This window comes from Coregonus clupeaformis, chromosome 30, assembly GCF_020615455.1.
Source record: "Coregonus clupeaformis isolate EN_2021a chromosome 30, ASM2061545v1, whole genome shotgun sequence".
Lineage (NCBI taxonomy): Eukaryota > Metazoa > Chordata > Actinopteri > Salmoniformes > Salmonidae > Coregonus > Coregonus clupeaformis.
Genome location: NC_059221.1, coordinates 15,830,021 through 15,846,162, shown reverse-complemented (window position 1 = coordinate 15,846,162; position 16,142 = coordinate 15,830,021). Strand labels below are relative to the sequence as shown.

The following is a 16,142-nucleotide window of genomic DNA, read 5'->3' as shown; positions in this document are numbered from 1 at the left end:
ATTGGAGGTGTACCTGTGGATGTATTTCAAGGCCTACCTTCAAACTCAATGCCTCTTTGCTTGACATCATGGGACAATCAAAAGAAATCAGCCAAGACCTCAGAAAAATAATTGTAGACCTCCATAAGTCTGGTTCATCCTTGGGAGCAATTTCCAAACGCCTGAAGGTACCACGTTCATCTGTACAAACAATAGTACACAAGTATAAACACCATAGGACCACGCAGCCGTCATACCGCTCAGGAAGGAGACGCGTTCTGTCTCCTAGAGATGAACATACTTTGGTGCGAACATTGCAAATCAATCCCAGAACAACAGCAAAGGACCTTATGAAGGTGCTGGAGGAAACAGGTACAAAAGTATCTATATCCACAGTAAAACAAGTCCTATATCGACATAACCTGAAAGGCCACTGCTCCAAAACCGCCATAAAAAAGCCAGACTACGGTTTGCAACTGCACATGGGGACAAAGATTGGACTTTTTGGAGAAATGTCCTCTGGTCTGATGAAACAAAAATAGAACTGTTTGGCCATAATGACCATCGTTATGTTTTGAGGAAAAAGGGGGGCTTGCAAGACGAAGAACACCATCCCAACCGTGAAGCACGGGGGTGGCAGCATCATGCTGTGGGGGTGCTTTGCTGCAGGAGGGACTGGTGCACTTCACAAAATAGATGGCATCATGAGGAAGGAAAATTATGTGGATATATTGAAGCAACATCTCAAGACATCAGTCAAGAAGTTAAAGCTTGGTCGCAAATGGGTCTTCCAAATGGACAATGACCCCAAGCATACTTCCAAAGTTGTGGCAAAATGGCTTAAGGAAAACAAAGTCAAGGTATTGGAGTGGCCATCACAAAGCCCTGACCTCAATCCTATAGAACATTTGTGGGCAGAACTGAAAAAGTGTGTGCGAGCAAGGAGGCCTACATACCTGACTCAGTTACACCAGCTCTGTCAGGAGGAATGGACCAAAATTCACCCAACTTATTGTGGGAAGCTTGTGGAAGGCTTCCTGAAACGTTTGACCCAAGTTAAACAATTTAAAGGCAATGCTACTAAATACTAATTGAGTGTATGTAAACTTCTGACCCACTGGGAATGTGATGAAAGAAAAAGAAGCTGAAATAAATTATTCTCTCTACTATTATTCTGACATTTCACATTCTTAAAATGAAGTGGTGATCCTAACTGACCTAAGACAGGGGACCTTTACTAGGATTAAATGTCAGGAATTGTGAAAAACTGAGTTTAAGAGTATTTGGCTAAGGTGTATGTAAACTTCCGACTTCAACTGTAGGTCCTGGATGGCAGGAAGCTTGGCCCCAGTGATATACTGGCCTGTATGCACTACCTCTGTAGCGCCTTACGGTCGGATGCCGAGCAGTTGCTATACCAGGCAGGATGCTCTCGATGGTACAGCTGTATAACTTTTTGAGGATCTGGGGACCCATGCCAAATCTTTTCATTCTCCTGAGGGGGAAAAGGCGTTGTCGTGCCCTCTTCACGACTGTCTTGGTGTGTTTGGACCATGATAGTTTGTTGGTGATGTGGACACTAAGGAACTTGAAACTCTCGACCCGCTCCACTACAGCCCCGTCGATGTGAATGGGGGCATGTTCCGCCCTCCTTCTCCTGTAGTCCACGATACTTTGTCTTGCTCACGTTGAGGGAGAAGTTGTAGGTACCTTAAGTACCTTACTGTGATTGTTTTCAATTAAAATGGTCAAAAATAAACAAAAATAGCATCTTAGCAAAGAGCAATTTCTCAAGCAAGAATTTTGCTAGGACTGTCTGGGAGGGAAAAACTGAAAACTAGCTGTTATTGGCAGAGAGGTTTGGAACTCTCTTTCTTATTGGTCTATTAACTAATTTACCACCCGGTGATGTCACCAGGCTGGCCAAAACTCTATTCAACCAAAATAGGCTGAAATTTCAGGCAGTCTTTTCAAACAGCTCTTACACAAAGATGGCATTATCATCATTTTACAATTGAACAGCATTATTCCAACTTCATAGTGTGGAAATGTCAAGGTTGGCTGTAGGTGTGTGTATGGGTGGAATCAAGCGCAAGGACACCGAAGTCAATAATCCAAAAGACTTTAGTCAAAATACCAATAAGGCAAACAGGAAAACTCGCCCGAAGGCGGAACGACGCACGTAGGCGACCAAAATAAAGGCGCACGAAAACAGGTGCGTAAATACGCTCCAGCGCAGTGGAGTAGTAAGCTCAACCGAGCGAAATAGTCAAACGACCAGCAAATACGACAGTACACGAAACAATAACACACAACACCTGACAAACACAACGAGAACTAAATAGGACACTAATGACACTAAATGATAACAGGTGTGAACACAATCAGACAAAAGCAACGAACATGAAACATACAACGGTGGCAGCTAGTATTCCGGAGACAACGAACGCCGAAGCCTGCCCGAACAAGGAAGAGAGGCAGCCTCGGCGAAACCGTGACAGTACCCCCCCTTGACGCGCGGCTCCAGACGTGCGCCGACTCCGGCCTCGGGGGCGACCCGGAGGACGCGGAGCAGGGTGCGTCGGGTGCCCACGATGGAATTCCGTCAGGAGAGACGGGGTCCAAAATGTCTCTCCTCGGCACCCAGCACCGCTCCTCCGGACCGTACCCCTCCCACTCCACTAGATACTGGAGACCCCCCATCCGACGTCTCGAATCCAAGATGGACCTCACGGAGTACGCCGGTGCCCCCTCGATGTCCAATGGGGGCGGAGGAGTCTCCCTGATCTCACTTTCCTGGAGTGGGCCAGCTACCACCGGCCTGAGAAGGGACACATGGAACGAGGGGTTAATGCTTTTATATTCAACAGGTAGCTGTAATTTATAACACACCTCGTTCAACCTTCCCAGGACTTTAAATGGCCCTACAAACCGCCGACCCAGTTTCCGACAGGGCAGGCGGAGGGGCAGGTTTCTGGTAGAGAGCCAGACTCGATCACCAGGTGCGTACACCGGTCCTCACTGCGGTGGAGATCGGCGCTCGCCTTATGACGTCGGAGGGCCCGCTGCAGGTGGACGTGTGCAGCGTTCCATGTCTCCTCCGAGCGCCTCGCCCACTCATCCACCGCAGGAGCCTCGATCTGGCTCTGCTGCCAGGGTGCCAGAACCGGCTGGTAACCTAACACACATTGGAAAGGGGTTAGGTTAGTGGAGGAATGGCGTAGGGAATTCTGGGCCATTTCGGCCCAGGGAACGACCTGCCCACTCCTCCGGCCGGTCCTGGCAGTATGTTTTTAGAAACCTACCCACATCCTGGTTTACACGTTCCACCTGCCCATTACTCTCCGGGTGGTAACCCGAGGTGAGGCTCACCGAGACCCCCAACCGCTCCATAAAGGCCCTCCAGACTCTGGAGGTAAATTGGGGACCTCGATCAGACACAATATCCTCGGGTACCCCGTAGTGCCGGAACACATGGGTGAATAAGGCCTCGGCAGTTTGCAGGGCGGTAGGAAGGCCCGGCATAGGGAGCAAACGACAGGCCTTAGAAAACCGGTCCACAACGACCAGTATAGTGGTATTCCCCTGTGACGGAGGAAGGTCAGTAAGGAAATCCACAGAGAGGTGGGACCATGGTCGTTGTGGCACGGGCAGGGGTAGTAACTTACCCCTAGGCAGATGTCTAGGCGCCTTACACTGGGCGCACACCGAGCAGGAGGAAACATAAACCCTCACATCCCTTGCCAACGTGGGCCACCAGTACTTGGTACTAAGACAGTGCACTGTCCGGCCGATACCCGGATGTCCAGAGGAGGGTGACGTGTGAGCCCAATAGATCAATCGATCCCGAACCTCGAGCGGAACGTACTTCCCGACCCTCCGGGCACTGTGGCGGACTAGGGTCGGTGCGTAACGCCCGCTCGAGCTCAGCATCGACCTCCCACACTACCGGTGCCACCAGACACGACTCCGGCAGTATGGGAGTGGGCTCCACGGACCTCTCCTCCGTGTCATACCGCCGAGACAGCGCATCTGCCTTACCGTTCTGGGACCCAGGGATGTACGTGATCTTAAACGTAAACCGGGTCAAAAACATACTCCATCTAGCCTGCCGAGGGTTTAGCCTCCTCGCTGCCCGGATGTACTCCAGGTTACGGTGGTCCGTCAAAATGAGGAAAGGGTGTTGAGCCCCCTCAAGCCAGTGCCTCCACACCTTTAGGGCCTGTACCACGGCTAACAGCTCCCTGTCCCCTACGTTATAGTTTCGCTCCGCCGGACTGAGCTTTTTTGAATAAAAAAGCACAGGGCGGAGTTTAGGTGGCGCGCCTGACCGTTGTGAAAGCACGGCTCCTATACCGGCCTCAGACGCGTCAACCTCTACCTGAAATGGTAAAGAGGGATCCGGATGCGCCAGCACCGGAGCCGAGGTAAACAGGTCCTTCAGCCTCCCAAACGCCCTGTCCGCCTCGGCCGACCACTGCAGACGCACCGGACCCCCCTTCAAGAGAGAGACGTGATGGGAGCTGCCACCTGTCCAAAACCCCCGGATAAACCTCCGGTAGTAATTCGCAAACCCCAAAAACTGCTGCACCTCCTTCACAGTGGTTGGTGTTTGCCAATTACGCACGGCCGACACACGGTCTACCTCCATCTTCACCCCTGACGCAGACAACTGATACCCCAAAAAGGAGACCGACTCCTGGAAAAACAGACACTTCTCTGCCTTAACATACAGGTCGTGCTCCACCAGCCTCCGCAACACTCTGCGCACCAGGGCCACATGCTCGACACGGGTAGGCGAGTACACGAGAATGTCATCAATGTACACAACGACCCCCTGCCCCTGCATGTCCCTGAAGATCTCATCCACGAATGATTGGAAAACTGACGGAGCGTTCATCAACCCGTATGGCATGACAAGATACTCGTAATGGCCCGAGGTGGTACTAAAGGCTGTCTTCCATTCATCGCCCCCCCTGATGCGCACCAAGTTGTAAGCGCTCCTGAGATCTAATTTCGTGAAGAAACGCGCCCCATGCAAGGACTCAGTCATGGTCGCAATCAGCGGGAGTGGATAACTATACTTCACCGTGATCTGATTGAGACCACGGTAATCGATGCACGGGCGCAAACCACCATCCTTCTTCTTCACAAAAAAGAAACTCGAGGACGCAGGGGAAGTGGAAGGCCGTATGTATCCTTGTCTCAGAGATTCGTCTATGTAAGTCTCCATAGCTTTCTTCTCCTCCTGAGACAGAGGATACACATGACTCCGCGGGAGCGCAGCTCCTGCCTGGAGGTCTATCGCACAATCTCCCTGCCTATGGGGCGGCAACTGCGTCGCCCTCGACTTACTAAACGCAATAGCCAAATCCCCATACTCAGGGGGAACGTGCAATGCGGGCACCTGGTTTGGACTCTCCACCGAGGTAGCCCCTACGGAAACGCCTAAACATCTACCCACACACTGGGCAGACCACTCCATCAGAGCCCTCTCCTGCCACGAAATAGATGGGTTATGGGTACTCAACCAGGGCAGGCCCAGCACCACCGGATACGCAGGAGAGGCAATCAGAAATAGCTGAATCATCTCCTGATGACCCCCCTGCGCACACATCCTAAGTGGCGCAGTGACCTCCCTGATCAAGCCCGCCCCCAACGGACGGCTATCTAGGGCATGAACGGGAAAGGGACATCAACAGGAAGAAGGGGAATCCCTAAAGCTAAACAAAACTTCTTATCAATAAAATTCCCAGCCGCGCCTGAATCTACCAGCGCCTTATGCTGGGAATGAGGTGCTACCTGTGGAAAACTCACAGGCATACAGAAATGTGTAGCAGAGAGCTCTGGGTGAGTGGGGCGCCTACTCACCTGGAAGGAATCCCCAGTGCGGGACCTGTCGTCCTCTCCCTTAGGAGGCCATCCCCAGCACCTAGCCGCGGTGTGTCCTCCCCGACCACAGTTGGTGCAGGGGATGGACCCCCTATTAAGCCGACCCCTCCTCTCTCTAGCGCCAGCCCCCCCGAGCTCCATGGGGCACGGCTCGGAGGCGCTGGAGGGTGAAATGGACGGACCCCCCTCGGGACGTCCGCGGGTAGCTAGCAGGTTATCCAGCCTGATGGACATGTCGACCAACTGGTCGAACGTGAGGCTGGTGTCCCTACAGGCCAGCTCCCGACGGACGTCCTCTCGTAGACTACATCTGTAGTGATCGACGAGAGCCCCATCATTCCACCCTGCATCCGCCGCTAGAGTACGAAATTCGAGAGCGAACTCCTGGGCACTCCTCCTCCCCTGCCGGAGGAAGACCAGACGCTCCCCCGCCGCTTTCCCCTCCGGGGGATGGTCAAACACCGCCTTGAAGCGGCGGGAGAACTCGTCGTAGGTTATAGTGTCCGCGTCGATCCTCCTCCACTCCGCGTTGGCCCATGCCAACGCCTTCCCCGGACAGGCAGGAGATCAGGGCGGACACGCTCTCATGTCCCGAGGGCGCCGGGTGCACGGTGGCCAGGTACAGCTCCACCTGGAGAAGGAAACCCTGGCACCCGGCCGCGGTCCCATCGTAAGCCCTCGGGAGCGAGAGTCGGACTCCTCGAGGTTCCGGTGCGGAAATGGGCTGACTGGCCGATGGTGCTGGCAGGGAGGGTGGTGGTGGCGGCGTTCCCCAGCCTCTGATGGTAGTGATCACCTCCTGCAGTGCGGTCCCCATCTGCTGGATCTGGTCGCCTTGTTGGAGGACCCTGTCCTCCAGCGTCGCCTGGGCTGCAGCGGCTCCTGCTGATTCCATACTGTGGGTGTGTTATTCTGTCAAGGTTGGCTGTAGGTGTGTGTATGGGTGGAATCAAGCGCAAGGACACCGAAGTCAATAATCCAAAAGACTTTAGTCAAAATACCAATAAGGCAAACAGGAAAACTCGCCCGAAGGCGGAACGACGCACGTAGGCGACCAAAATAAAGGCGCACGAAAACAGGTGCGTAAATACGCTCCAGCGCAGTGGAGTAGTAAGCTCAACCGAGCGAAATAGTCAAACGACCAGCAAATACGACAGTACACGAAACAATAACACACAACACCTGACAAACACAACGAGAACTAAATAGGACACTAATGACACTAAATGATAACAGGTGTGAACACAATCAGACAAAAGCAAACGAACATGAAACATACAACGGTGGCAGCTAGTATTCCGGAGACAACGAACGCCGAAGCCTGCCCGAACAAGGAAGAGAGGCAGCCTCGGCCGAAACCGTGACAGGAAATATATATAAAACACAGGAAAATCACGTTGGTGACTGCACTGGGCCTTTAATAGACTTATAACAGCTTAATAACAGTGATTTAAGATCACACAGTTGCCCTAAAGCCATTGTAGCGGGTTGAAAAGTATTGAGTTAAAGTAGATTTACGGTATATTGTTCATTCAAAGACTTTCAATCCGCCACACCATTATTATGTCATTTAACCTTCCACCCAATTTTGTGTACCCACATTTGTACTACTGTACTCGGGAAAGATGATGATTTAAAATGTAGTACATTTATGTCATTATCTAATATAAGAAGTTGTACTTAAGAGGACAACTTGTCTTGGAAAAGTGACAAAATACTACCAAGTACTGTAGTTAGCTTACAAAATCCCCTCCTTTTAAATTCATCTCCAGAATCTCTGTGTGGGTTTGGGTCAAGATTTCTGTGTCAAAATAGGCTGAATCAAAGCTATTCATGAATGAAGGGGAAACTGGAAATAAATACTTTCACTGTACACAGAGGGGTAGTGAGGTGCACAGTGCACAGGTTCGGTTTCAAATGTTCCTTTTGCTCACAGATCCCTGCTGTGTAAATCCATTATCACATATCCTGGAGATACAACACAAACAAATAACTTTAGAGGGCGACTGCACTTCCTGATTTGGCCTCGTTTTGAAGATTGCTCATTAAGAAATGCTAGTGGCCATGACTGAAGCCAAAATGAGAGTTATCTTGGGGGTGTGGTTTGATGTGGGTGTGTTATGTTCGCATATTGTACCCTGGCAGGTACTGTTGTTTGTTCCACCGGAGTCACCATAGCAACAACATAGCCACTTCATCAAAATAGTCAGAATAAAAATATCTGTAATTAATTTAGACGTTTTTGCAGAGGAGGTCTTAGTCATGCAATTTTACATCTACTGTAGCTAAGGTGTTTGGTGCAGTATTTCTCAAGTAACAAAATGAGCATGAAAAACTAGTCAGTGCACTGCATACAGTTGAGTCGGGAAAGTCTGTCTGCACTCTCAGGACTGATATCTGAGAACAATAACATGTGTACAACTTCATAATCTGCAAGCTGTCAAACTATCGTAAATAAAGCACAAGTTACACGCTGTTTATTAGTGGCCAAAATCTTGCTATCTAACAAAGGCCAAGATTTAATCAGATCAAACATTAACCGACAATAGCAGACATCCTCATAGAGGATGTTTTGGCGGTGTCGAAGGTTGAACTGCATTGGGCTGCTCTTGCAATCACTGTCACAAAGCCACACCCGCCCCACTCGAGTTAGAAGTTCAGAGCGAGAAAGTGTAGGCTATATTTTAATTGAAAATTGAAAAATCATTAAACTAAATAATAAGGATTTATATCATCCTAATCGAGGTGTAGATTACATCTCACAAAGTGTCACGATCGTCTAAGGAGGAGGACCAAGGCGCAGCGTTGAATGTGAACATATTTATTTAATTTGATGATCACACGATCAAAACAACAAAAGGACGACGTGATAGTCAATGGTCATACACAAACCAAAATACGAACAAGAAACCACAAACACAAAGTGAAAGACAGACAGTTAAATATGGCTCCCAATCAGAGACAACAAGCTGACACTCGTTGCCTCTGATTGGGAGTCACTCAGGCCAACATAGAAATACAAACATAGAATTACACACCCTGGCTCAACATAACAGTGTCCCCAGAGCCAGGGCGTGACAGTACCCCCCCCTAAAGGCGCGGACTCCGACCGCGCCAACTAAATACCACAGGGGAGGGACCGGTGGGCACTCCGCCTTGGCGGCGGATCCGGCTCCGGGCCTGATCCCCACTCCCTCTCCAACCCCCCAAAGTACCCCTGGTCCGGGTCTGGCCCCGCTGGCCGGAGCTGGACTGCACACTGATGGAGCGGATTGCTCTAGCTCCGGCGTAACGCATCTGACCGGTGCCGGACCAGGCACCAGTGGAACAAGCACGGGCCGTGCGGACCGACGACGCACACCACTGGCTTGGTGTGGGGAACAGGCACGGGCCGTGCTGGACTGACGACGCACACCACTGGCTTGGTGTGGGGAGCAGGAGCGGGCCGGACAGGGCTGACGATACGCACCACAGACTTGGTGCGGGAGCAGGAATGGGCCGGACTGGGCTGGCGACGCGCACCACAGACTTGGTGCGGAGAGCAGGAACGGGCCGGACTGGGCTGGCGACGCGCACCACAGACTTGGTGCGGAGAGCAGGAACGGGCCGGACAGGGCTGACGAAACGCACCACAGACTTGGTGCGGGAGCAGGAATGGGCCGGACTGGGCTGGCGACGCGCACCACAGACTTGGTGCGGAGAGCAGGAACGGGCCGGACAGGGCTGACGAAACGCACCACTGACTTGGTGCGGGGAGCAGGAATGGGCCGGGCCGAGCTGGCGATGCGCACCGTAGACTTGGTGCGAGTGGCAGGAACAGGCCGGACCGTACTGGGAACACACACCACTGGCCCTACGTGGGGATCAGGAACAGGCCGGACCGGACTGGCAACACTCGCCAGTACCTCTCGCCGTGCCTCTACATCTTCCACCCCCTCTTCGACCAGTGGCCCCCGTAACCTGGCGGCCTCCTCTGCCAATCCGCTGGGCCGCTCTGCCGCGGTCTCCTGCTGGCCCGTCGTCCACGGCGTTAGCCCCCCCCTAAAAAATGTTGGGGCGTCTCTCCTACCCGTGGACCAGGTCTCCATGTCCCTCGCCAGCCGTTCGCCCTTCTGCCACAATGTCAAGCCCTTCTCTTCCTCACTCGGCTTGACCCAGTCGAGGAGGCGAAGGAGATCTGTTAGGGATCTCCCTGGCGATGGCTCCTGGACACGCTGCTTGGTCACATCTTGGTGGTTTCTTCTGTCACGATCGTCTAAGGAGGAGGACCAAGGCGCAGCGTTGAATGTGAACATATTTATTTAATTTGATGATCACACGATCAAAACAACAAAAGGACGACGTGATAGTCAATGGTCATACACAAACCAAAATACGAACAAGAAACCACAAACACAAAGTGAAAGACAGACAGTTAAATATGGCTCCCAATCAGAGACAACCAGCTGACACTCGTTGCCTCTGATTGGGAGTCACTCAGGCCAACATAGAAATACAAACATAGAATTACACACCCTGGCTCAACATAACAGTGTCCCCAGAGCCAGGGCGTGACACAAAGGGAGCAATTTCAGTGCCAACAGAAACAGTATTTAAATCCAATATTTTTGAATTTCTAATGCACAAATTGAATCATTGAATTAATAAATTGAACTTGTATATCATGACTTAAAACTGGATTTAATTAATATTTTTTATATTCAGTTTCAATATGGTATATATTGCATTCATTGACTGTGTATCAAGTTTACAAACTATCATTTCAAGTTTACCAAAGTTTCATATATTCAACTTCTCAGATGCATTCAGATTCAGTTTTCAAATTCAGTACTTTAAATTCAGATTCAAAACCAGAGACAACATCCTGGTACTTTGTCAGCAAGGAATGGTAGAAGAGAACCGCTGGAATCAAACACTATCTTTGTTCAACAGGTTTCTGGCGGTTTCTGAAGCCAATGTGGCATGTTACATTTATTTTCTTCCACGAATGTGGCTCTAGAGATTGAACTGTTTGGGCAATAAGCTATCATGATCCCATTCCTGAAAGCTAAGACTATTTCTCTAACATGGTCAGGCCTTCTGTTCTCCTCTATGACGTGCAGGACACATTAGCAGGGAGTGTGACAAAACATTTTATTTGGGCCCCATAAGAAGATAGTTTGATAGCCCTGTCATAGCCCTTCCAAGGATAACTTTTCCACTCCCTATTTAATCTTGCTCTTGTGACTGACTGGGTTTGAACTGGATCTCCTGCATGTCACAAGACTGTGTTAGCCCACTTAGCTAAAGCCCATAGGGATGAGTTCAGGAAGCTAACACAAGTCTTCAAATCTCCAGCAAGGTTACTCATCAAAAAAGCGTGGACCTCGGTTACATTTCACCCCCTTTTGACTCAACTTCACTCCTTGAAGGAGTGATCTCCTTGAGCCAGAATTGCCCAGAATGCACTGTGCGGCCCATTGACGACACTGTAATGGAAAACTGTAATTTTTACGGTAATTGTAGATATTAGCAACAGTAAAAAATTCTGAAACGTTTTACTGCTGCATACTGTAAATGGTGGTGCATTGTGGGACAATTGCTGTATTTCGAATGATACTGTAATTCCACCCCACAGAATGCAGTCCCATACTTTATCTTGGGAGCGCCAAAAACCTTTTGACCATTAGTGGGTGTGTAACAGTGTTGCTTCCGTCCCTCTCCTCGCCCCTACCTGGGCTTGAACCAGGGACCCTCTGCACACATCGACAACAGTCACCCTCAAAGCACCGTTACCCGTCGCTCCACAAAAGCCGCGGCCCTTGCAGAGCAAGGGAAACAACTACTTCAAGGTCTCAGAGCGAGTGACGTCACCAATTGAAACACTACTAGTGTGCACCGCTAACTAGCTAGCCATTTCACACTGGTTACACTCACCCCCCTTTTGACCTCCTCCTTTTCCGCAGCAACCAGTGATCCGGGTCAACAGCATCAATGTAACAGTGTTGCTTCCGTCCCTCTCCTCGCCCCTACCTGGGCTTGAACCAGGGACCCTCTGCACACATCGACAACAGTCACCCTCGAAGCACCGTTACCCATCGCTCCACAAAAGCCGCGGCCCTTGCAGAGCAAGGGAAACAACTACTTCAAGGTCTCAGAGCGAGTGACGTCACCGATTGAAACGCTACTAGTGCGCACCGCTAACTAGCTAGCCATTTCACACCGGTTACAGGTGCATGGTATTGTTTTTTTGGATCATTAACATATTTTGAGGCGTGCCTTGTAAGAGGCTATATTTGTTGCAACCGTAAATGGAAATGCTGTACCAATTTAACTCCTACAGTATTTTGCTATAGTGCCCCATCATTTTCAATGTATAGGGGATAGATTGGAGAGGCAGCTAGTCTTGAACCTTAAATGGTTGAGCATTTTGCCTTGTCCTTTTGGTCTGTTTTTTCCTGTAGTCACTGCCAGTTTGGAAGCTTTTAAGGACTCTAGAAGTGCATTTGATATAAAACACAAAATATTCATTCATATGTAAACACTTTACTTAGCAGCCAACCTGCTTGCCCCAATCCCTTGTAATTACAGTAACATACTGTGAAATACAAACCCTCCCCTCAATTAATTTCATTCATTCATTCATTCGAATTATGGTAGCATTTACTTTTAACAGTATAATACAGTCAATTTTACGGTATCGTACTGTATGTCAATACACAGTACATGCTTTGATACCATATACTGTATATTAATTTTACTTGCCACCAAGCTGCCAGTAAATTACTGTCAAATTCATGGTAACCCCTTTACAGTGGACGCATGGGCAACGTATATTGGGCATAAATACGATTCCAATTGAGTTTCCCCATATCCTCAAAACTCGTAATCCATACCCAACCCTCCAGTAAATCGTGAAGAACTCACAAAACTCAGTTTTGGATGAGACTGACTTTATGATCAAAAGTATCCTATTTACACTTTCTGGTGAATTTTGACTCTAGGCTATTCATTTTTCTGACTCACATCGATGCCACATAGGCCGTTTAAAACCAGAGAAGTTGGTTCTAATGGGCAGTTGACCTTTAAAGACAGGAAAACAATTTAATGTGCAGGAATTCATTCTGAAGTGACCATTTTTTATAGATTTTTTAAGGTGATAGACACGTTATTTGTAATTAATGTAAATGTATGCTTTAATGTATAGTGTAGGCTATATCATGTGTTTGTTTCCAATGCATAATTGTTTTCACATCTGCCATACATCCTATAGTAACGTGCAGTGCTTAACATCTACCACTTAAAAGTTTACCCCTCATTTGATTGAGAGCAACAAATACATATTGCGTGCAAAAAGGAATGTAGCCTTGTATGAGGAATACATTAATTTGAGGAAAAAAAACATGATTTTGTGAGGCTGTCATGATTGTTTTGTTTTTCCAAGACTTTCCAGTTTTACTCCCGTCCCAATAGGAAGATAAAATCATTCTCACCTGTAAAAGTATGTATTTTTCTCCCAGGTGTGCTCCATATTCCTCTGAAAATCCACCCTGCACTGAGATGACGAAGAAAAATAAAATACAATGGATTTTTAAATCCACTTTCCCCATGGTCTCCCGAGATGAAAAATGTTCTGTTGCCAGCGGTCTCACTTTGCCAGTCAGTGAGAGATCCAGTGCATGTACGAAAGACGAGGTAGGACAAACCTCACATTTTACAAGTTATTTTTGCATGGAGCAGTCGACTCGTTCATCTCCCTCCACTTTATTTTAATAGTTTTGAAACCTTGTATATAATAACAGAAAATATAACGTAGAAGTATAATTTATATCTGACAGAGAGATGAAAATGTAAAAGAATATCAGTGCGCGCAAAAGTTGCAGGAGTACCTGTGAGTTCAATAGGGTACCCCTCCTTGCGTGTTCATCGGTTAGTGAGCATGAGAATAACCCATGAATTTCGACAATTTGAAAGAAAAACATCCCAAACTCTTTGCTGTCGCCCCTTTCTCAATTCCAAAATGGGACCCAATACGGTATAGGATATCCCACCCTGACATACAAATGAGACATATGAGAAAACAACTCTTTACCATTTGAATGACATATATTCCAACATAGGCTACCCCACTCGTTCTTGAATAGTCAGAATATAAAAGCTCAATTGTGACCCTATAAATGAAAGTATCAATGACCTGTAAAACAGATCTTTAAAATTGGTTGTGCAATTTCTTTTAATTTAACTATTTATTTGACAAATCTAGTTCCAGTCATTCAGTTTAATAAGCTCTTTGTCTTAACAATTGTGCTATTTTATACGTTTGTCACAAATGTATTTATTGTCAACTCAAAAATATGTGATCAGTACAGTGTTGCACATCTAGCCAAGACAAGGGACTCCTGCAGCAAAGTTTAATCGCAACCAACATTGTGTTTGTTTGGGAGCTGTTCATGGTGCTGACTCCTAGCTACCACATGAGTATCATCAATAATCACAGAATGTCTCCAAACAGAATATTTGTTTATTCATTTAAAGGCCCAGTACAGTCAAAAACGTGATTTCCCTGTGTTTTATATATTTCCACACTATGAGGTTGGAATAATACTGTGAAATTGTGAAAATGAGGCGGCAGGTAGCCTAGCGGTTAAGAGTGTTGGACCAGTAACCGAAAGGTCACTGGTTTGAATCCCTGAGGCGACTAGGTGAAAAATCAGTTGATGTGCCCTTGAGCAAGACGCTTAAACCTAATTGCTCCTGTAAGTCACTCTGGAAAAGAGTGTCTGCTAGATGAAAATGCCCTTTTAGTGTAACAGCTGTTTGAAAAGACTGCCTGAAATTTCAACCTGTTTTGGTGGGATGGAGTTTGGCCTGCCTGGTGACAACACCAGGTGGTAAATTAGTTAATAGATCAATAACAAAGAGAGTTTCAAACCTCTCTGCCAATAACAACTAGTTTTCAGTTTTCACTTCCCCAGTCAGACCACTCTAGACCACCTAGGTGTCTGGTTAGACTGTAAACTCTCCTTCCAGACTCACATTAAGAATCTCCAATCCAAAGTTAAATCTAGAATCGGTTTCCTATTTCGCAACAAAGCCTCCTTCACTCATGCTGCCAAACATGCCCTCGTAAAACTGACTATCCTACCGATCCTTGACTTCGGCGATGTCATTTACAAAATAGCCTCCAACACTCTACTCAGCAAATTGGATGTAGTCTATCACAGTGCCATCCGTTTTGTCTCCAAAGCCCCATATACTACCCACCACTGTGACCTGTACGCTCTTGTTGGCTGGTCCTCACTACATATTCGTCGCCAAACCCACTGGCTCCAGGCCATCTATAAATCACTGCTAGGCAAATCCCCGCCTTATCTTAGCTCATTGGTCACCATAGCAACACCCACCCGTAGTATGCGCTCCAGCAGGTATATCTCACTGGTCATCCCCCAAAGCCAACACCTCCTTTGGCCGCCATTCCTTCCAGTTCTCTGCTGCCAATGACTGGAACAAATTGCAAAAATCTCTGAAGCTGGAGACACTTATCTCCCTCACTAACTTTAAGCATCAGTTGTCAGAGCACCTTACCGATCACTGCACCTGTACACAGCCCATCTGAAATTAGCCCGCCCAACTACCTCATCCCTATATTGTTATTTATTTTGCTCATTTGTACCCCAGTATCTCTATTTGCACATCATCTCTTGCACATATATCATTCCAGTGTTAATACTAATTGTAATTATTTTGCACTATAGCCTATTTATTGCCTTACCTCCATAACTTGCTACATTTGCACACACTGTATATATATTTATTTCTGTTGTATTTTTGACTTTGTTTTGTTTTACCCCATATGTAACTCTGTGTTGTTGTTTTTATCGCACTGCTTTGCTTTATCTTGGCCAGGTCGCAGTTGTAAATGAGAACTTGTTCTCAACTGGCTTACCTGGTTAAATAAAGGTGAAATAAAAATTAATAAAATAAAAACTCGCAGACAGTCCTATCAAAATTCTTGCTTGAGAAATTGCTCTTAGCTAAGAAGCTATTTTTGTTACTTTCTGACTTTTTTCTTATTTTTTTACCAATCACAGTAAGGTACATAAAAAAATAAAAACAGCTGCATTGGACTTATAACAGTTCACTAGAATGGATGACCTTTTGAACTTTACTTTCACTTAAATATGATAATTTATCCTGCAGCCGTTTGACTGACCTCAATATGTTGGGCCACTTTCACACTAGTGCCAAACCACCTCTGACACCACCTGTCTGACTGCGCTTCACTAAATGGC

At 47.7% G+C, this 16,142-nt stretch overlaps 1 protein-coding gene across 1 annotated transcript in view; it reads right to left on the bottom strand.

Annotated features, from left to right (window-relative positions):
- LOC121545788 (inter-alpha-trypsin inhibitor heavy chain H6-like) overlaps positions 1–13,761 on the bottom strand; it is a 33,460-nt gene extending 19,699 nt beyond the window's left edge. The window contains exon 1 of the mRNA XM_041856616.2: positions 13,344–13,761. Coding sequence (XP_041712550.1) covers positions 13,344–13,460 — 117 coding nt within the window. The 5' untranslated portion in view covers positions 13,461–13,761. The remainder of the gene's footprint in view (positions 1–13,343) is intronic.
- Between the last annotated feature and the right edge of the window lie 2,381 nt (positions 13,762–16,142).